Source organism: Leptonotus elevatus, chromosome 3 (genome assembly GCF_054856555.1).
Source record: "Leptonotus elevatus isolate MCC_2025b chromosome 3, RoL_Lele_1.0, whole genome shotgun sequence".
Taxonomy (NCBI): domain Eukaryota; kingdom Metazoa; phylum Chordata; class Actinopteri; order Syngnathiformes; family Syngnathidae; genus Leptonotus; species Leptonotus elevatus.
This window is the reverse complement of record NC_141241.1, coordinates 22,001,671-22,023,701: the sequence shown is the minus strand read 5'-3', so window position 1 is coordinate 22,023,701 and position 22,031 is coordinate 22,001,671. Positions and strand designations below refer to the sequence as shown.

The window sequence follows — 22,031 nt, the reverse complement described above, 5'->3', positions numbered from 1 at the left end:
ATCAGCCTAGGCTTAGGTTTAGAATCTTACACAAACTCATGAGAGTGGCAACTTTGAAAGCATCAGAAGATGCGGTCCTGTTTGCAAGGCTTGACTCCAGATGAAAGGAGTTCAAACTTTTGTTACTTGATTATAATACGAGGACCCAGTCGTCCTAATTTACAGCTTTGTTGTCTTTGTGTGTATTTAGTGAACCACTGGCTCATCGTGTCTTGGCTCTTTGTGTGCACTCCACATTCTTTCCCTCGGACAAATTTCTTCTTTTTTTCTTCACTTGTTTACATTAGGTTTCGAAGAAATTTTGCAGAAAATAATCATTGCAATTTTCAGCATGCGCTTTATGGACAAAAGTATTTCTCAGTTGGAGTTATTGTAGTTCATCCCAAAAGTGATTAATGGCTTTGAAGTCAGGCTTCTGCGCTAAGTCGTACGCCACTTAATGGACCTTGCCTTGCGTACAGGCCAGTAATCGTGCTGGAACAGAAAAGGGCCTCCCTCAACTGTTGGCACAAATTCGGAAGCCAAAATATCCTAAAATTAGGAAGTAGGATTGAGAGGGACGGAAGGTTCTTGCCCAACTCCTGGAGGACGGATTAAGAGTTGTGTCCATCTATCGTGCCAATATAAGAACTCTGCCTTAATTTCCAGTGTAATGTGTGTCTGTGTCCGCAGGTGCTGCTGCTTCTTCAGGCGAAAACGGAAGAAGAACACGGCGCGACACAAATGATGAGCAGACTGAAACCTTCTGGCTCGCTTGATTGGGCTGACACAAGTCAGTGAGGTTCCGTTCAGAAGACAAGCGCGGGAAAAGGAGAGAGCTCTTGATGGAAGCGTTTTCTGAAAGGACCTGTGAAATGGTTGGGGTTTTTTTTACGCTTTGGTCATTTGCTGGGAATCTTTTTTTTTTTTCCATCCAGGATGTGCGGGCTAACATTTTGTTGGAACTTTTGCAAAGCATCATTTTGTTCAAGATGCATTTTTCTCCTTATGGCGTCTTTTTTTTTTTCCTCCTGTGGTTTATGATTGATTAACTGGCTAAATCGTATTTTCATTTCCCCGTCGCTAACTCTTTTTGATGAAAGCTCCCTTTTTGGGGGTATTCCTGACGTGGGACTGAATGTAAAGCATGACACACGAGAAGCCAAGAGCCGAAAACGCTTTGCATTAGCTCCTGCACTTTCTGCCTCCAAAGAGGTGCATCGTGGGGACCAGAGAGACCAGGACAACACGCACACATTCTCGTCAGAGGATCTGCGCTCCGGCTCCGAGGTCAAAGTACCGCTCTCGACACACTACAACCCTCCAGACTCTCGTCCTGTTTTGTGAACACTTGGAGTTGGGCTGGAAGAAGAAACTATTTATGATATTTATCTCTTGATTGCCACCAGTTTCCTTACTAATTCCCCCACATACACGCTGAATGTATGAACCAAAAAGTAAATGACTTTGGAGCATTTATCTAATTTGTTCTGTGCATGGGAAGGTTCAAAGGTGAGACCAAAACGAATTTGGTGTTAAGAAATGGACGCTGCTCCAGTAGTTGCTTTGGAGCTTCTCAACACTACTGTTCTCTGCCTTAACCCCAAACAAGCACCTCGTTGATCTGATGGTTGTTAGGCTGGCAGCAGTTTGAGGGGTTAAGAGTTTCAAAAAAAAGCCCAAAGTTGTGGACTGTGAGCGACTCTGATGGATTGCAGCCTGATGCCCCGCCCCCGCACTGCAAAGCAACGCTCGACGATGGCGACTGTTGGAGAGAGTTGTTATCGTATCCGCATCATTTGACATAGGGCTGCCTTGAAACAATATCCTCAGTACGTCACCTTGCCTATCCTCCTAACACAGTTTTTATTTTTTTATTTTGTGTCTTGCTAATGTGAACATTTTAAAATGCAATTGTTTGTTCAATCCAAATAGCCATGGCTTTATGAGTAAGGAAAGGGTAGCAACATGTGAAAAAAGCTTGAGACCATGACTGCACTACTATATTTGTTGACCCAGTGTTCTTCTGTCGTCGGTTCTTTCCAGAGGTGGCAAACCCAGGTCCAGAAAGTAAAAACACTGCCACAGTTTGGCTTTAGCCCCTGATGCTAGCTAGCTACTAGCTCCCTAACAGCAGGTAAACAAGCACCATGGGAGCTAACTAGGAAAGTAAAAACCCTGCCACAGTTTGGCTTTAGCCCCTGGTGCTAGCTAGCTTGCTACTAACTCCTTAGCAAGTAAACAAGCATCATGGGAGCTAGCTAGGAAAGTAAAACCCCTGCCACTGTTTGGCTTTAACCCCTAGTGTTAGCGAGCAAGCTACTAGCTCCCTAGCAGGTAAACTAGCACCATGGGATCTAGCTAGGAAAGTAGAAACCCTGTCACTGTTTGGCTTTAGCCCCTGGTGCTATATAGCGAGCTACTAGCTCCCTAGGAGGTAAACTATCACCATGGGATCTAGCTAGGAAAGTAAAAACCCTGTCACTGTTTGGCTTTAGCCCCTGGTGCTAGCTAGCTAGCCACTAACTCCCTGGCAGGTAAACAAGCGCCATGGGAGCTAGCTAGGTAGCTAGCTAACTAGCGCCTGAGGCTAAAGCCAACCTGTGACAGGGTTTTTGCTTTCTGGACTTGGATTTGCCACCTCCGGTTCTTTCGTTGTCTGCGTCATGTTCCCGGCCGGCTTTGTCACCCCTCGTTATTTGTGTGCCATGTCCCGTCCCGCCCGTCTCCACCTCTGCATGAATCCACTCTCACTGGAGGCCTGCGTGCGGCGTTAAGTGGACCTTCGCCCGCATCTTTTTGAATACAATGTCGCTAACTTATCTCACTGAATCCATATGCTCGTTGCGTGTATTTACACTGTATAGCTTTTGGTTTGTTTTTAGCCCTCACCATTGGCGTGAGGCTTAAGTTGTATTCTTGAAAGTACTTGAATATGAGCATCTACGGGACCTTTTCTGATAGTCGTCGTAATAGTGGGGAAATGGGCTATTTGAATGACAGGTATTCCTTCCATGTGGAACACGTGCCGGACGTGTGATGTTGGTCAGACTGGGGGCAGGTTATTGTCAGATGTTCACCTGGAAACCCTTTTTTGACCTCGGACTCCAATAATGCCACAGTGGCAGCAGGCTGAAAAAGTTGAACGTGTTCCCAGTGGTGAGGTGGATATCCGAACTAAATAGCCTTTCATGTTGTTTTGTTTGGTTTCATGTTTGCCCTGAATTCCGAATTCCCTTAGTGCCATTCCTAAGACTACTACAAGTCCATGCCTTTGACCTGTGCCAGGAAAGCGGAATATTTTTGTTCATTTGTTGTTTTACCATCTCATTCCAACTCGTGTCCTTGATATGAAAATGTGGCCACCATTATTCTAAAAAAAAAAATTTATCACAGCGTAAGGTGGCTAAATTCAGTTACCGCGAAGTGTTGGAAGCAAGCCAGGAAAAGTGTTGTCACATCTCCAGAAGTGAGCTTTCTTTGCTCGCCTGCCTTTTCCTTCAAGGATGTGCTGTGAACCTGACAGCCTTTTATTTCCTTTGCATCTGTGGGCCTCCTGCAGTGCGATGTCTGGTTATTATGCGCATGGCTTATCCAGGGAGCGCGCTGCCTCCCGGGGAACGCGTCTATTGTCGGCTCTGTGAGACGTTACGGCTTCCAGTCATCTTTATGAACGTGGGGGAAAAGACATTCCATTTACTCTCCAACTGATTCGAGAGCTCACCCTGGGTTTTGTTGCTTTGGACTTCAGGTTGTGTGTGACATCCTAAGATGCGCCACAAAGCTAAGGACGGTTCAAGTGGTAAGAATGACGCCATACTTTTTGGGTTCTCTGGCACTTTTCTTCGTTGCTGTACTGTAGATTTGTCTTGGACTTACTGTATTTTTCTTTGAAGAAGAGGGTGACATTTACTGCAATGTTGTGATGCTTATTTGAGAATTGTAAATTGTACAGACTTCACAATTGTAGTCTTGGTTCTTTCTGTTGGGATTCCATATAAAAGCTGTATTTGATTCTTTTTTCCCCTCCGCCTTTCAAATTGTGGAAAATCTAGTTGTACAGCTTCAAGAGTTTATTTCCCCTCGACACAATTTTTTGCCCCAGAGCTATGATTAAGAGAATTCTTCAAACTGTAAATAAGTATTATTGTGTTGAAACATGAATGTCACTTCAAAAATGTACTTTGAGTTAGTCAAGGGCTTCAAGAGTGAAGGACCCAAGTTTCCTATTTTTATTGTTTCCAATTTTTAATTTGCTGAAAAAAGCTTAAGATCCTTATAAATCGTTTTTGGTTTTTTTATTGAGTTGCCTGTTCCCCTCCTTTGATTCATGTTATGATTTGTCCTACATGAAAAATCACTTTTTATTCCCTCCACGCCTAAAGGGAAGTCCAGTTTGCACCCTTTTTTATGTAAAATAAAAGATTTCTCCACCTTTTTGTTCTTGTTTTGGTTTGTATTAGTGTAACTGATTTTAAATTGCTACAAAACGGATGTACTTCTGATTCTCTAAACATTATTGAAAGCAGATCACTGCTTCCAACCTTTGTCAATTGTATACTTTCTACCATCTAATACAATATCATTTCAGTATACATCATGTCGGTATAAATTGCTGATCAACTAAGTGAAATTTGATAATTTCCCACTCTGCAGAGCACACTGGTTGGGAATCACTGCCTTAAAGGAATGTTTATTTAAATTAATATTTAAGTAAATTAATTGTTCAGTGTGATTTTCCACCTGTGGGAACAAAAAAAGGCCCTTTCGAACTCTAGCTGGAGGAAGTGTTTAATATTTTGGAGAGAGATAAAAATTGAGAAAGAGGATCTAACAATGGAATAAACTGAACAAATTTAACATCACTTGTTTTTGTAGCACTTTATTATTACTGACATCCTGTAGTAGTTTTTTTTAAACACTTTCTAAAAGGTATTCCATGTCTTTTGCAAACTATTGAATACATATAAAAAAATTATCAAAATAATACTTATACATTTTCAAATTGTTAGTGACTATTAAGGACACAGCTACAATTGTGTGAAATATATAAATTCCATAACACAAATGCGTCATTTTAGTAATTATTTGAACGTATTATACTACACAGTCTGTGCTAAGCGAATAAAACATTGAAATTGTTTTTTTGTTTTAAATACAGTCATCCGATTCAAAATAAGCAGGGGAGACGTTTGCTGCTATTATCACCTCTGACCACAAGGGGACAGTGTTTTCAGCGTGTCGTGTGATTGCTGTACGCTGTGCACTATAAACTTCCGGTTCAAAGTTGAGTACGTTCTCTTAAACCGGCCGGAATCAACATGGTGGGTATCTTCTGTACTGGTAACTGGCAGCCTGTAACAATCCATCTCAATCATCCCCTTCTGTGAGCTCACTCTACAGTGAAAAGCGCCGTTTATCACGCAAGCGACACCAATAATTTCTTCTGATAGTCATTTGGGATGTACCGCAGACAGTAATGGAGGAATAAATTACAAATTGAAACGACTCGTAGGGAAACAGCTTCGTCGCTTTTAACTCCACTCAGTCCAAACGTCAACAGTGGTTAGCGCAAACAACGAGTTGGATGCATAAAGCTATGTTAATAAAGTGGCTGCTATTTAGCATTGGGTGAAGAAATTGGCCATAATGGAGGACCTCTGTGTCCTTGTGAATGCACTTGCCTGTCATAGGGACGAGGGGTTGTTTATATTTTGGGTGTCATCAGGGACGAGTCAGGACCAAGACTGTCAAGAAAGCCGCCAGGGTCATCATCGAGAAGTACTACACCCGTCTGGGCAATGACTTCCACACCAACAAGAGGTTGTGCGAGGAGATCGCCATCATCCCCAGCAAACCTCTTCGCAACAAAATCGCCGGGTGAGTTTGGAGAACTTTGTGCAAAATGTAATGGGGCAAAACATATTTAACGTGTTTTTGTGTTGCAGTTACGTGACACACTTGATGAAGCGCATCCAGCGCGGTCCAGTGAGGGGCATCTCCATCAAGTTGCAGGAGGACGAGAGAGAGAGGAGGGACAACTACGTGCCCGAGGTCCCGCTTTGAATCTTCCGTCATTAGAAAGTATTGTCAGCTTGAATGTGAAGTAACGTAACCCGTGACGTGTGTATTCTCCAGATCTCGGCCCTGGACCAGGAGATCATCGAGGTGGACCCTGAGACCAAAGACATGCTCAAGCTGCTTGTAAGAGCACACACACGTGCTGACTGAAGTTGAATTGGAGGTGATGTGATGTTCATGTGTTGCATCTTCTTCCTTGCAGGACTTTGGGAACATCTCCAAGCTTCAAGTGACTCAGCCTGTTGTTGGCATGAACTTCAAAACCCCACGAGGACTCTAGAGCCTTGTTACTCCTTTTGCTAATAAAGAAATGTCATTGATGTTTGACAATCACGTAGTTCTTTTGAAGCATTTTATTATACATATATGTAAATATGTATAGACGCGCAATATCTTGGCAGTATTCACACAGCACATCTGCCATTTTTGGGGGGTTACAGGCTCATTCCAAAACATTTTTTCCCCTTAACTTTCCCCACACCACCACATTTAAATACATGTACCGGTACATAATTAATGCCTTTGCCACAAAGCTCAAAATTAAGCTTAAGTGCATCATGTTTCCACGTTTGAGCAGTTCCTACAGCTTAATTGGAATAGACCTGTGGTCAATTCAGTTGATCGGACATGATTTGGAAAGGCACACAACTGAATATATATTTTTATCATATTGTCGCTATGTGAAAAACACTTTTTGGCATTTCTACATAGTTTCATCCCAAAAAAAAAAAAGGACATAAGTGTTTTTCACATAGCGACAATATTTTCATTCTTTGCTCCTCCTTTCCTGAGAGCTAGCTTTCCTTCTACTTGTTCACATTCCCGTATAGATTAGAAAATAAACCTACACATAAGAACTTGAATGTGTACTGCGCATGTTTGAATCCACCCGTTAGGAGACAAGCAGCAGCATTTTGGACCAATTGGAGCCGCTTGAGGGAGGACTGAAACCTCGCCAGCCAGATTGATAATTGTGATTCACTCGAGGGAGTTCTTCACAATTATCAATCCCAATCTGGTACTTCACTAGGCAGACACATTCGGGAAAGGCGGAACTTGCTGTACAATACGTCGAGCTGATTGGACGATGCGGAATCTTTGTACATTTGTTTTGACAACGGATGAAAATCTTCGTCTTCAGTCTCGTTTTAGGAAGGGAGGGGGAGAACGAACATCTTTACCAGATAAAAACGCACGAAACTCCTCGCACGGTTCAAATTAAACAGTAAACTGAGTAATTCTGCAAGAACATAATTGCAGCATCCATTCATCTGTTAGGTTTGTTTGTTAAATTAGCAGTGCAGGAATGACAATTGACAGTCTCAAATTTCCCGATCGTAATGAGTCCTATTAAAAAAAAATAACCAAGGTATAGTAGGGGGAAAGGGGGAGGGGATTTGAAGGGAATAAAGGGAAATGGGTTTTTTTACGGCACCGTTGAAGATTGTCAGATAAACCTCAACCCATTCACTTAGTCTTGAAAAAGCAGTACTGCAATAAATTGCTTAGTTTTTCATTTCACTTTAAGCAAAAACTCATTACAACATTTTCGCCATTTAGAAATTCAGCCCAATCCCAATTTAAAATGGTCAGAAATAAAATTAAACACTTATTTAAAGACTGTTATCTGCAGTCAACTAGAGCATCGGTGTCAAACTTCGGTCCTGGAGCTCTGCAGTTCTGCTGGTTTTGGATGTTTCCGTTCTTCAATACAGCTGATATATGATCAGCAAGCTCTGCATAAACCTGATAACTATCCTGCTGATTTGAATCTGCTTGTGTTGAAGAGGGAAACCTCTAAAACCTGCAGGACTCCAGCCGTCGAGGACCGGAGTTTGACACCTATGAAAACTAGAGCGTTTCCTCATTTGCGTCACCTTCCAATAATAGTCCAGACAGCGTCATTTAATGCTTAAACACCTTTATTGTGCCCAATCTGAACATACTCCACAACTGTAAGCAGCAAACTTGGCAGACCACAATGAGGTAGACTTTGCAAAACTGTAAAAAGCAGCTGGGTGAAGAGAACTGAACAGCAAGAGCAACGACAGTCTTTGGCACACAGCTTCTGCAATCACATCCAACCGCAACAGGAAAGGCAGACTAGGCTTACAAATTGTGTGTGCGCGCGCGGGTCTACTCAAGGTCTGGGTGGACAATTTGATCAACAAAGTGGATTGTTCTTACATTCAACAGGAGGCAAGCAGCTTGCCTAGCCGCATCCTCCTACCAATGTACTATTGTGATTAAAACCACTGTCACCTCTCCACAAGTGCAAATTAAAATAAAAAAAGTGCAAACAAACATTCACTCAAGATCCATTTTTGATGGAAACTATGGATGAGCAGCTGAAGCTTTATCCAGCCTGACTGGAAGTCTCAACTGCAACCAAGTAAGTTAGGTGGGACTTCCAACCTGTGCCCATCATGTTGAAGTCTGGCAGGGCAAATTAAAAAGCGGTCAGAAAAAAAAAAAAAAAAGGGACTCCGATTAGAGGGGGAAGTTAACTTAAAAAAAGAAAACAAAAACAAAAACGTTTTTCTCCAAAACAGCCACCAGGTAGAATTCTGTTCAAATTTTATCATGTCATGACTTAAAACCGTTGTGTGTACAAATTAGTAAAAAACTGCGTAAAAGTCTGAAATGCGACTGGTTAAATGAAGCCCAACATTCAACTCCCAAAGTAAGAAACGCCAGTTGACTCGCGCTGGAAAAAATATGCCAACTGGGAGGGGTGAAAACTAAAAATTTAAAGGCACTGTATGGCGTTTGCCAATGAACGGCAATGAGACTTGCGTGACTGCTCTTCACTATGCAACATGTAAACCAAAAACAAACAAAACCAAGAAACATTTTCCTCCACTTCCTAACCTTCATCTGACTCAAATGTTTGAGAAAATTCTGGAAAAGTGAACGGTCCCTTGTCTCTCCCAACAAGGTCACGGTGCATAGTGCCAACTGTGAACAGCAAAAACCGAGCAAGTGCAAAAAGTGAACATTTCCTACAGTGATAACACACCAGTGCCTGGTGGAGTGCCCCGCCCCTCACGCCGACGGTCGGCCGGCCGTCCGGCTCGTGCTCTTCGGCCTGGCCCTTGGGGGACTCTTGCTCTGGAACCCTCTTAGCTGGAGTCCCGATTCTTCTGGTTGCGCATGAGGGGCCGGTGGTTGATGAGGATGTCCATGGAATGCTGCCAGTGCCAGCACGAGCGGCAGTAATATTTGAAGCACGCCTGCACGCGCACGCAAGACAAGACCGTTTGCATGTGACGCGCACGAACGCAAGCGTTTCATGTTGCCCGAATGCCCACCTGGTCTCTGCAGAAGAACGGTCCGGCTTGGCGGAGGCAAACCTGACACATGGAGTCTTCCAGGTAAGGATCAATCTGGACCTGAAGACAAAGACGCACACAAAAGTTTGCATTTCTCCTCCACTTAAGTTCTGCAGATGGCGAACTTTTTGATGTCGCTACCTTCTTTGTAAACTTGGGGCTTTTGATCTCCACGAAGGCTGCGCACACCGCCTTCAGGTAACTGCGCTGATTGTTAAAAGTCACACGTCCAGAGCCTGGAGAAAAACAACTTTGGCTCAACACAACAGATGGTATTCCACCTTCTCTAACAGCCAATATTCTTTTCTTTTCTTTTTTTATACAAATTACTGTCCATTTTCCCCTAATAGCTTTCTATTAGGGTAGCGTGATATCAGAAAAAAATGCAATATAATTGCGCTACTGAAAATAATAGTTCCAATAAAAATATGACTTATCACGTTATAAAGCATTCATTCATTCATTATCAGTCAGTCAGGCTGGAGGTGGTGAGCAAATAAGGTGGAGGTGGCCGCCTCTGAATTTTGTACACAGGAAAAACCCTGTAATGTAATGTATGGCAATGCACATTTAAGTTTGCCTCTTGACAGGTCAAATTCAGATAAAAGCAGAACATTCCAAACATACACAATCTTTCCTCAGGTGTGACCTGCTTTTAAATGTTTGTGCAACTCAATCAATGTGCGATTGAAAAGCTTTCGAGTCACAGTCCATACTTTGTTCAAAGGTTTGAGACGAGGATGAACATTTGTTTAGTGCAATTTGGTATGTGTTGATATGATTTGACAATTTCAGGTTGGATCTCCTCACGTTCTTGGAATAAACTTTGCGACAATTGAAGTCGTGTGAATCACTTTGACACTTTCAGTGTTTGCTTGTATTTGTACTACCAGTCTTGCCATCTTTTTGTTTTTAAAACACATTTGGCCGGCATGGCTAATTAAATCAAGTAGTATGTTCTCCTCCACAACATTAGATACAGTGGGAGACAACATGAACCTTTTGTCATTTAATTTCCGCATCAGTCATAACCTTGAATCTTATAGTCATCAAAAATCACTGCTTAAACCCATTTCTGTATCCATATTTTCATTGAAAAGAACGGAGGGGAACGTGAATTGTTGCATTTAAAAAAACTGGTCTTCCTAATCTCTCAGCAATAATCTACCAATGTCCTGTAGTTGCAGATCAGACGTGTATGACAATCAGGATGATTGTGCACCATTCCTCTCTAGAAAAACATTGCAATTTCCTGGGGTGGGTTGTGTGAACAGTTGAGGTCATGCTACAGAATTTCTAATTGGATTTTGTTGATTAGACCACGTTTGATGCAGAAATTAATGTCATTTCTAGGTGTTCACCTATTACTTCCCATGCACAGCGAGACTCAATAGATCAAAAACAAATGTTATATTCCTATCTATGAGAGGAAATATAAGGTGGGATAGAGATCTACGAGCAAAGATGACAGGAAGTGACAAAGATGCGAGCCGTTCTTACCGATGGGGTATTTGTGTTTGTCCGTGTCAATGCCGGCATACATGACTCCTCCAAACAGGTCGTTCATGATGCTGGCCAGCGCTTCCGCATTGAGCATGCCATGCAGTGCACCCACAAACACAGTCTTGCTGGGGTCCAGACGTTGAGCAGGGGAGCGCACGTAGTTGCTGTCCGAAATGACCCAAGGAATCACTTGCACCTGCGAGTCACACGGCAACACTTGGCAGTCGTTTGGATTTGGAAAGCAACACTCACTTTTTAATACACTGATCAGCTAACAATAAGTACATCTGGACAATTCAATTGGCAAATTAATAATTGAAAAATATATTTCACAATATGCTTTTACTGCAGCAAACTGACGTGCATTTAATTGCATTTTAATTTTTTAAAGAAAAAATGTAATCGTCAAGATTGTACTCACATCCTTGCAACGCATTCGGCGACTGGACATTTTGAAGTAGTACTCCCTGTTATCCTCTGGGTGAAACGGGTCCTGAGAGCAGGCATGGAGCAAAGCTCGCACAGATTTCTCATTCTCAAACACCAGGTAGACGTAGCCTAAAGGACAGCAAACCTTTTGAGTCAACGCAAAACAACATTTCCAACTTGGGAGTTAAAATCACAGGGGCAACCGATTCGAGAAAACTTGTACAACAATTGACTTTTGAGCAAAATGTTTAAATCCATGTGACATTAACAATTACAGGTGTGTTGCACAATGTGGGACAGGCACTTGGTGACACCATAAACCCTGTTCAACTATAAATGAAATTAGCACCAGTGTACTGTGTATTAGATGCAAGTAATGAAGTATCAATACTGTACTTTGAGTAGTCCCCCCCCCCCCCCTGTAATTAACAGTGTTTGGACTCCGCCCACCAAATTTTAAATGGTACAAAAGAGGGGTCATCAAATTAGATCCAGAGGAAAAACCTGCCCACGCCAATCATATGTAGCATTGCACTGTCACTTAGAGCAGTCAAGCTACGACATGACTTGCTAGGAATGCTCGTTTAGGAAGAATATAGAATAGAAAATTCATTTGGTAATCATTGAAATCACGATTGGGACAAGAAATAGTTTAAACATGTAAAAATATGAAGACAATTAAAAAAAAAAAAAATGAAACACTAAAATTATGAGAGTTCCTTTTGGACAAAATAGTTATTAAATTGGACATTTTAAAATAAAAAGGTGAAAATATGCAATTGTGTATAACAAGTGTAATATTTGAAATTGTACTTAAATTTTGATTAATTGCACAGCCCTATGACATGCAATTTGCTAGTAAAATCCAGAAGCAGACAAGGCTACTCAGCATACAACCTTTCCAAACTGTGTGCCTACGGTGATGCTAAGCTAAGACTTTTAAAGTCGCCAATACATTGTGTGGATGGCAGGAAAGCCCAAAGAACATGCATTCCATTATTACCGAGCTGCATAAAACTAGAACGGCTACAGAGCAGAAAATGCACCATTAATGGTTAAGGAAGGGACAGCCATGCCACTCATTTACTGCAAGTGCTTTTAAAAGATAACAGTTAACTACACGTGAAGCATATTTTTGTTTCTGTAATTCAGGTTTCAGGCATTCTAAAAGTGATCATTAAAACCCCTGAAGGGGGTCTACTTGCATGACTTGTCACATCAAGTTTGGACCGCAACCCTGCGCCGAGAGGGTGTGTTTAGTGACAACCCGTCAACTTTAACAAGCTTGAAATGTTACCATGTGAGGAGGAACCACCTGGTAAAGTTTGACTCAAGTGCATTTAAGAGCCTGTATTTTTTGTAACTTTCATAATTACTTTAATGAGTACTTTTACCAAAGTCTTTTTACACAATTGTAAATCTACTCATGTACAGAATGATAAATCCATTCAAATGAACGTGTCAGAATTTGTTCCATTTTGTGTCAAACACTTTGCATCTAGAACTGCTCCACTTACGGAGCAACTCATTAACATGCCAACGTGTCCACCATAGTGCCACCCGAAAACCAGTAAGGGGAAAAATGAAATGGCCTACCCGCTTGTCATTACCTTTGGCCACATTACCTTTGGGAGGACAGCGTGGGTGCTTCCCATCCTTACCAGGCCACTCCACAGTCAGTGGGCCGTAGCCACTGAAGGTGTTGACGAGTCCAGCTGAAACGACGGCGGATCATGAGGACTGATGCAGTTGCGGACAATTCTTTAGAATTGAGATTAGCACCACAAGTTTCAGAGAGAGTGGATAACATTAGGTTATCATTAAAATGCCCATTACAACCGCTTTCCATTAATTCCACTGCACAGGTGTCGACCGTGGCCACCACAAGTTCCCTAATGGTGGTCGTATTGTAACGTCTCTCCAGAATAACAACTCCGTCGCCTCTCCAGACTGCGACACCACAGCTTGTGCTGAACTCTGGATAAATGCGATATACTTAAAGCACTGTTGTATTGAATGTCATGTCATTCTTTGCACTTGCCTTGAAGACCTTTTACAACCACATATTTTTAATGGGAATTTTTATGACCAGATATTTTTCTTTAATTTTTATTACGCAAAGTTGTATTTGTATTCTACTGCATGTCTCAAAACAGAATTGAATACACAAATGGCCCTGCAAATTTTATAAATAAATAAATGCAATCAACACTTAATACAGAATACACTATTTTTGAGGCATCTTATTACTATATGAATCGTAATTTTTTTCATCTTTTAGTATAATTCTCTTATTGGTGAATAATTTGTTAAATATAACACACAAGGGACAGACTAATAGTACTGTATAGATTTCTTTCTTTTTTTTAATGATTTAATTGACCGAACCCAGATATGAGAGGTACAGGACCCAGCCAGCGATATACACGGCCAGTGCTGGAAGGGGCAAGGAAAGCCCGGTAGGCCACTAAAACACTGGAGGAAAGCCTGCCTGTACATAAAAACAATTTCAGTCCTTTTAGCCTAAAGCAACCCCAAACCTTGAGTCCCCATCGAGTGTGTTCGTCTGTGGCCAAATATGGTTCTGAGCATTGCAAATATGATTTTTAAAATGTATGTTTTTTTAGGTAATTTTGACAATTTTTTTGCCAAGTGACTTAAATGCATCCACTATCCTGCACCAATTTAACAGCAGTGCAACACAAGCAATTACCTTCTGTGATGTCCCAGGGTACACCACCAAGAAAGACCTTGCAGGAGTAGAGAGGGTCCTTGTTGTTCCTGGGAGGCAGCTGACCACTCCAGGTGAAGGTGGCTTCATTCACGGCTTGGAGCAAAGACATTTCAGAGTTTGTTGTTGCAATTCATCGTTTTCCACAACCTGTTTTTGGTGCACTTACCTGCAGCCTGTCTATGCAGGCGTGCCTCCCTCTCAATGCTGAACGCTTCATCAGACTGTTCCAGCATGTCCATGCCAGGCCAGGGCGAGCCAGTGCGCCAGCGGCGAGAAAGAGCAGAGGAGGCCGGGCTGGCGCTGGTTGGCGGGGTGAGAGGAAAACCCGTGTCCTGGGGATCCAGACGGGAGCCCAGTCGCAGCAGATCCTTTTGAATGTTTGACGCGTAAGGCATGGGAGGCGAAATCCGCAGAGAGGACTGGAGAAAAAGCCAACACCAATTAGATGTTGCTATATTTTATTGCAATCCGTGTTAAGCTACTCATCAAGTTGAAGGCATTGCTGTAGGACGAAGCTGCAGAATTTGTGGTGTTCTGTTAACCAAAACTGCTAAAAATATTTTTAATGTACAAGTAGAAAAATCCTTTCTGCATCAGCCCTAACTTGTTAACTAGTTGATAAAGTGTGACTGCACATACCAGCACATCACAGAGGTGGTCAGAACCAGAGCTGACGCCACTCGTCTCAGAGTCTTCAGGGCTGCTCGAGCGAGAGTCCAAAAAGCAGCTGGAGTCCAAACGGCTCGCCATGCGAGCCATGCCGGGGAACTTCTCCAGGAAGTCAGCGGTCATGCTCAGGGACTCTGAGGGCAGGTAGGCTGGTGGCTTTCCAAGGATGCTGCTAAAGGGACTGTTCAGGATGCCCAGCACTGGAGAAGAACAGACAGGCACAACCATTTTGAACAGTCGGGAGTTTGTCTGAAATTTGCATCATAAAGTGCGTTTCCATTACTCTCCGTTTTGCGCAAAAGCAAGCTGGTAATGGAAACGCGTGATTTTCAACAACAAAAACTCAAATGCTGCAAAAAAGTTTACGCTCTCATGAGGTGGTTTTTGAGACGTGCCGAAATAGAAGCACGTATCGGCACTTTCTAAATTTTTGGTTTATCGGTTGAAAATAGCTACGATATGGAGCGGCGGCCCTGGCTCTATTGATCATTTGCACCGACGTCTCGTGATCACGTGACTGCCGGGAGAAGGAAATGATTGTTGAATGGAAGTGGACGTGACCCGGAGCGACTTAGTGACTGCTATTTTACAAATGAAAAGTTATTGCCCATGGAGCTATGGAATCTACCACTTCAACCGAAGTTAGCCTGTCAGTCAAAGTTGCACATTTAGTTGAGACTCAGAGCGCGATATTTACTTAAATTGGAGATCGCTAGTTTGAAAACAGCCCCTTACCTTCTGTTGCCTGCTGTTTTTACCAAGTTAATCAAATCGCTGACTTTGCCGGAATTCACAGTGCACGACCTATATCATTATGTAGTCAATGCCTCTTCTCCTTACACCGGGGCGGATTCAAAAGCTTGTCACTGGGACGAGATGCTACGCTCTCACACACAATATACCTCATAATGCAAAAGTAAAACTTGTTTATCATGCCAACTGACTTATTTTTACATAGTCCGTTCTATATTGAAACGCTGTGATGTTACTATATTTACTAGCATGGAACTAATCGTAGTGCCAAGCTATGCAGTAATTTCATGAATATGACTCCGGCTCCAGAGTAAAAAAATACTCTGAGCACAAAGACGAAATCCCCCATTATTAAACAGTCAAATGCACTTAAGTTTTGAAGAAGGTGCATTTTAAAACTAAGCCGTGTGTTCATGCAGTTGGAGTAGACGCTAACTATCTGGCTCGTTAATGTGATTTGAAACACGCAATTCGACACCTGTAACAATCTTTGTAAGAATGTACGTTTACTAGTAAAACGTATGAACATTGATCTACTAACCTCGCAAAAAATTATCGCTACAAATCCGTGAATACTTAATGAGCTGCCAGTCTTTTCTGTTGATTGCTGCTATCAATCGACGTCTTTTGTCTTTATTAGTAGGTATGCGATAAAAAGCAACATTTGGTTTACTCCTTTGTCTGTACAACCGACCGCACAGCAGGATATGACCATTTTATAAGATAATCGATTAGATAAAATACTTTACACTGTACAAGATTCAAAGGTTAACAATACAGGCAAGTGGCTGTTTTGCCGTCCAGCGTCCTGTGAGGGGAGGTTCCCATGAGAGCTGTGACATCACATGTCAAAGGTCAATAGCTAAATCGCTTTGTGCTTTGACTTTTTATCCAATCAGGAGGCAGTTCCAACACGAAAGAGTGGGCCCCGTTACCGGGCGGGGGGGGTCACATGACTACAGGGAATGCGCAAAAAGTGTTTCCATTACACTTTTGCGTTTCAAATATATACAAGTCTTACAAGAAGTGATCTGTGAGTGTGCACAATAAATTATAAAGGGAAGATTTTTTATGCAGCCTGGTTAGGTTTTGGTAGGAGTAAGGGAGGGTCAGGTAGACAGGAAGGCAAGCAGTCTGTTCTCAGCAGGCTTATCAGTCAAGATAACTTCGATATTGCTTCATGTACAAGTAGTGAAAGGCTCATTGTTAAAGAAAACACGTGTCCACAATACAGTATAAACTTATGTTAAATAGTCATCTTCCACAACAGGACAGTAAAGAAAGCCCACATTGTCGACTGCCATGTCGTCATGATGCATCTTCTGTAAACACGAGCTCGCCTACATTATGATGTCACAAATATACGACACTACCATAGGAGAGGGGAGGGGTTGGGCACAACCCCAACAGATGGACCAAATGTTGGGTGTCATTTATTATCGGCGGATTTCTTTACCTGTTTGACGTCAAATTGGTCGATGAGTGCTGATAATTATCGAGCACAGATATTATCGTGCATTTGTATTGTAAAATCATGAACCCCTCCGACAGAACAGTGAGATCTCGCAAGACGGGACAGTACGAGAATTGCCCCTCGGGAGCTTCAATGGAAACACCTACAAGTTGAAATAGTACAATATCGCTTTTATTTTTTCAAACTGTAATAAGCTATATGCTCATCATTGATAAACAGAGCAAAACAAACAAAAACCTCAGTTCCAGCCAATTTCAGACATTCTTGTACGCAAATACGAGATGCCTGGACTCACTATATACACTCTAGAAAGTACTTTTAAAACTGACGCACCTTCAAGAATAACACCCACAACAACCCAACAGCATAATTCTTTATATTGCAACCATGTTGCTAATTGCACTGTTAGCTCCATGAGGTTCTGAAGGCTGGGTACATATTCAGCTGCAGGCCACATTCAAAGCTGTCCCACTTTGTTGTAGGCCCAGTTTTAACCTCCATGCCAAGTTATGCCGGAACAAGCAGTGATGCCATTTCAGCACTACAAGCGGGTCGGAACAAATGGCTCAATTGTAGTGCCAAGTCATTGAGAGACATTTCATGTTCCGTCGCCTGGTTCGAAGCACTGGTGAATAAAGTTCAGCTATATAGCAAATGAAATTGTTGTAAAGTCCATGACAAGCCTATTCAATTTTAGTGTGAAATAATGGCTCTTCACTGGATTGTTTGTGGACAGAGACGAAGCGAAGTGAAAGTGCCACATCATCCTGTGATGCTAGTTTATGGCAACACTCTGCTCTGCCCATCACACATCAAGTACAAGATGTAATTGACTCTTGCATGCATTCAAGTGTCTAGTCATTGTTGGGAGCCCACTGTGGCTAGTAAACGAAGCTTGTACAATACTTACTTGAGGGTGAGCTCGTCTGAACCTGGGAAGGAGAGGAGAGAGACTCGTTCTCCTGGCTGCTCCAAGGTCTGTCCCAGCCAGACAAACGGAGAGACTGGAGGCCCAGGCCCAAGTCTGCCACACTCCGCGGCACCCGGGACGATTGCATCTCAGGCATGGCATCGCAGTTGGCGAAGAGCATCCTCCTGCTGCCCACCGCGGCCAAGTCAGACTCTTGACGGGTGAGAGGAAGAGAAGGAAGTGTTAGACAAGCAGCGAGAATCACCTCAGCCACAGCAGCGAGCACAGTGTTTTCTGCCCTACCCTGGATGACGGGGGAGCTAACCTGCTGCCTCTGCGCCCCGTGCGCGTGCCATGCAACTCCATCTGCATGGCTGACCCACCTAGCAGCATGTGACATGGCTGCTGATGCACTCACACTCCCCTAATAGTGACATCAGCTTCCCCCACCTCCCTGCTTTCTAAAAAAAGAAAAAGCCTGCCGAGTGACAGGCTCGTTCGGACCCCGCTTCTCTGGTGTTACAAGAGCAGCGGAGGACCACCGACGTTGCTGCGGCTACCGCTTACTCTCTAGCCTGTTTCCTGAGCCAGCTGACCAAGGCAGCGAGGGAGGGGGGGAGGCAGCTCAAGCACGCAGGCATCATGACTCAGCAAGCTTAAAAGTATTCAGACTTTAAGGTTGCTCAAAAAAGCAGTTCCAAGTCAGACAACTCTTGGTACATTTTCCCGTTTTGTCTTTTCAGTCTGGGGGAACAAAAAAATAAAAAATAAATAAAAGGGCAAGAGAGCCTACTGATCAGATGTCAAAAAGCAATGTGCACCAGCTCCTCCCTTTTCTTTCCCTGGAGAGAATCCAAACGCCAGCTACAGTCAGCCCTGATTCAGCAACTGCCAAGCTGGGCTTTGGCTCTAGAGTCACTTTTGGTTTTTTGGCATTTAATAAATAGTTTGAGGATGCTCAAATTACACAAAGCAAAGTTAGTCTAAAAAGTGAATTGCGCACTGAAAATGATTGACGCTGAGGAAGAGCCAGACATTGTGCTGATGTAAAAACTTGGCAAATCTTAAATTTGGTACCCCCAAACAAGTACTGCAATGCTGTAAACCAATGATGCAGCATGAATCAGCTACTCTCACTCGTGATCAAGAATGCCACAGTGCCTGGAATTGTAACATCATGCTTTTATTAATTTAAGAAAGCAAAACAAAAAATGTATGACATTGTGACTTATGATGAACACAGACATTGCAACTACTAACCTGTACCTTTCTCACCGACCAATACTAATGCAATAAACAAAGTTCCAGTATTTCTCAAAAGATTTGCCTCGAGATAATTAATTTTACATAAAATCTATTAGAAGAGCAAACGAAAATGTCATAAAAAGTGGGATCACGTCTCAATTTACTCACAAGGCTGAGATACTCGCAAGTCATGAATAGCAATAAGCAATACTAGGTGCAACAATTAATCATTTGTCAAGATTATCCATTTGCTTAGTAATTATTTGTTGAGATCTTGTTTAAAATCGTCCAAATCCTTTAAACTTTTTGCGTCAACAGAATATACTCATTACTGTAGTCCTCGAAAGCATACTAATCATCTTGGTTCAATCCAAATGGGATATTGCCAAACAGCTGCTTTCTTTTACTTTGTAAAACCAATTAACATTTACGCTGATTTTCTGACATGTATAGCTCAAACCAGAAGGTGAATTATTTGTAAATTTTAAACAATATCCTGTTTTTAAACAAAAGTTTTTCTAAATCCTGCTCATCAAAATCAAAACGGATTAATCAATAAAAAATAATAATCACAGTTGCAGCTCTAGTGGTTACACCAATTTATTATACTTTATCCTAATGGAAGAGCATTTGTTATTCCCGTCACAAGAAAAGCTAATAGCAAAACCTTTTCAGACAAAAAAATATTAATTTGCCGCTTATTTCATAGGCTATTCCACAAATGCAGTAATAATCTTAATACCATATTTAGACTAGTATTTATAATATTCATATAAGAAAATGGTAAAGGAAGGTTTTGACTTGACTCCCTTTACGTGGAATCCATATTTCTGTTTCGCAAAACATTAAGTTGGATATGCAGAAGTGGTAAAGCCACAGATTTATGACATGAATCCTCGCAAAAATACATGGAATTAGAAGTAACATCTGTACTTCAGTCTGAAGCACGTTCACGTCCGTCAATCGGGTTGAGTACAGGCAGTCCTTCTCTTTTCACCCAGTTTATTTTTGAGGCTTCGCATCGTTGTGCACTCGGGGAAACATTGCCATCGTCAGACGAGTGACAATTGAACCAAGTTCCCAGCTCTTGCATATATGTACATTTACACACTTGCGTCAGAATCCTATCGTTACGCTTAAGACTACATGTCAAAGTATTTAGTAAACGTATACCTGTAATTATAATGGATATACCAACTTTCCTATAAATGGTTAATTTGCCTTGATCTTAGTCATCTATAACGCATAATTGATCTGATTGTTGTTGGACCGTGACAAAAATATTCAAAATTGTGAGGGGTGTGTGTGTGTGTGTGTGTGTGTGTGTGTGATAGTACAAAAAAAATTAACTCAAATTTAATCAAAAATTTTCAACAGGAAACTTCATTCAGCCATTTTGGTGTCTTAAGAAACTATTGTATTTCTTCTGTTAGACTATGCATATATTGTTAGCATGACCGAATATTGCACCATCCTGGTGTGGTGATCATTCTGATGACCAAAATCCCCCGTAGCCTCATTGCTATTTTGTTTCTGTCAAACAAGGATACACCCCAGGCTGAAGTACAGCGACTTCAGAGAATCCCCACAGAAAGCAGAAGTTCATCTTTGATGAACCTCCCATGAAGAATGCAAAACTAAATACCACTGTTTCCATTTTATGCATATTTCATTTGTTGTAGTTACAGAGTTGATGGACAATGGCTGAATTTGCACAAATATTTTTATTTTTTTTTGCTGTGAGGACAAAAACATCCAAAGATACTCACCAGTTAGTCAGTACTTTTTCACTTAATACTTCTTTACTCTTACTCAAGTGTTTTACTTAAGCCCTAGTAAAGTAACAGTACTAATGGAGTACAGTTTTTGGCTAGGCTATCCACCTGTGCTAGCAGAGTGATACAATTATTCATAGTTAGTCATTTTAACTGTGTGTGTGTGTTCGGCATAGAACACTGACAAAAAAATACTCGAATCCCCAAATGTGCTGGTTCATGCCAAGACAGTGAGCGGAATTTAAGCACGGTAAGCAATAGTTAAAAGTGCACAGTATGTGTAGAATAATACATTCAAACGTGTAAATGTTTTATTAAGGAAGAGTTTAAACCGTGAGCAGATTTGACAATAAAATGGCCGTTGTGGCCGAATAATTAGCGGACGAGTGAGAAGAGACGTTACCACATAGCAAGTCGGCCTTGGCCTTGGCGTTGTTGGGAGTGGTGCACACGCCGGTCAGATCCAGAGCGTTGCCCAGCATGGTGTTCATCCTGCGGAAGATGTCCGCGTTGCTACACGTCGACAAGGCCGGAGAGTCCGCGTCTGGGTTAGAAGGCCTGCGCGGGTCGTTTCTCTGTGCCGAAGAACACAAGCCATACTTTCCTTCATGTCTAATTTCAAGACGAGCACACGCTAGCAGCCAAAGTCGGCGCCTTCGAACATTACTTGAACATTAAGTGACACTCTCTGCCAGACGGAGAGAAAACGATGTTTGGTGACACCAAAGCTCTCTTAATAACGTTATTCAGACTCGTCGAATGGACATTTTTCATGTAGCGCGACACTCACCAGAGAAAAGGCCATTGTGTAGACGGAGCTACGACAAAAGAATCACAAAGAATGAGCGAATGCACTAAATGGTCATATTTATGAAGATGGCTACCTGCTAATTAGTGTCAATATGGTGAACGTGCGCATTTCCTTAACTTGGCTAATCTAGTTTGCGGGGCCTCTTTCTGGTCATGTGATCGCCTTCAAAGGCATCGCCGCGCTAATCAAATCATGTTTACGCAAAAGCTTGAGAACCTGTTAAGAGTTTTAGAAAATGCGAACGAGACTCAACTTTTTATTATTATTATTATTAATTTAAGTTGTAAAAAAAAAAAATATTATTATTTCATGGTTTTGAGATTGTAGTTTTATTTA

At 42.0% G+C, this 22,031-nt stretch overlaps 3 protein-coding genes across 10 annotated transcripts in view; 2 read left to right on the top strand and 1 right to left on the bottom strand.

The window, feature by feature from the left end:
• The window catches only part of csnk1g1 (casein kinase 1, gamma 1), a 37,611-nt gene extending 33,195 nt beyond the window's left edge, over window positions 1–4,416 (top strand). For all 5 annotated transcript variants that reach the window (XM_086070876.1, XM_086070873.1, XM_086070877.1 and 2 more), the window contains one exon: window positions 673–4,416. In XM_086070876.1, coding sequence (XP_085927002.1) covers window positions 673–727 — 55 coding nt within the window. In that variant the 3' untranslated portion in view covers window positions 728–4,416. The remainder of the gene's footprint in view (window positions 1–672) is intronic.
• Window positions 4,417–5,206: 790 nt separating this feature from the next.
• Window positions 5,207–6,380, top strand: rps17 (ribosomal protein S17). The gene is made up of 5 exons (XM_086071375.1): window positions 5,207–5,303; window positions 5,708–5,859; window positions 5,928–6,033; window positions 6,118–6,183; window positions 6,263–6,380. The coding sequence occupies exons 1-5, from the start codon at window positions 5,301–5,303 to the stop codon at window positions 6,338–6,340; spliced, it is 405 nt and encodes a 134-aa protein (XP_085927501.1). The 5' UTR covers window positions 5,207–5,300; the 3' UTR covers window positions 6,341–6,380.
• Window positions 6,381–7,964: 1,584 nt separating this feature from the next.
• On the bottom strand, window positions 7,965–21,849 carry LOC147177441 (cytoplasmic polyadenylation element-binding protein 1-like). 4 transcript variants are annotated; one of them, XM_086071923.1, is made up of 13 exons: window positions 21,769–21,849; window positions 21,675–21,702; window positions 21,288–21,459; window positions 17,865–18,077; window positions 14,698–14,927; window positions 14,225–14,477; window positions 14,038–14,151; window positions 12,935–13,039; window positions 11,317–11,453; window positions 10,893–11,091; window positions 9,534–9,628; window positions 9,372–9,452; window positions 7,965–9,293 (listed from the first exon to the last, which is right to left on the bottom strand). In XM_086071923.1, the coding sequence occupies exons 1-13, from the start codon at window positions 21,801–21,803 to the stop codon at window positions 9,183–9,185; spliced, it is 1,773 nt and encodes a 590-aa protein (XP_085928049.1). In that variant the 5' UTR covers window positions 21,804–21,849; the 3' UTR covers window positions 7,965–9,182. The 4 variants fall into 4 exon arrangements, with proteins under 4 accessions (XP_085928049.1, XP_085928050.1, XP_085928051.1 ...); XM_086071924.1 differs by having other exon boundaries at window positions 12,950–13,039; XM_086071925.1 differs by lacking the exons at window positions 21,288–21,459; window positions 21,675–21,702; window positions 21,769–21,849 and adding an exon at window positions 18,168–18,460.
• Window positions 21,850–22,031: the final 182 nt, after the last annotated feature.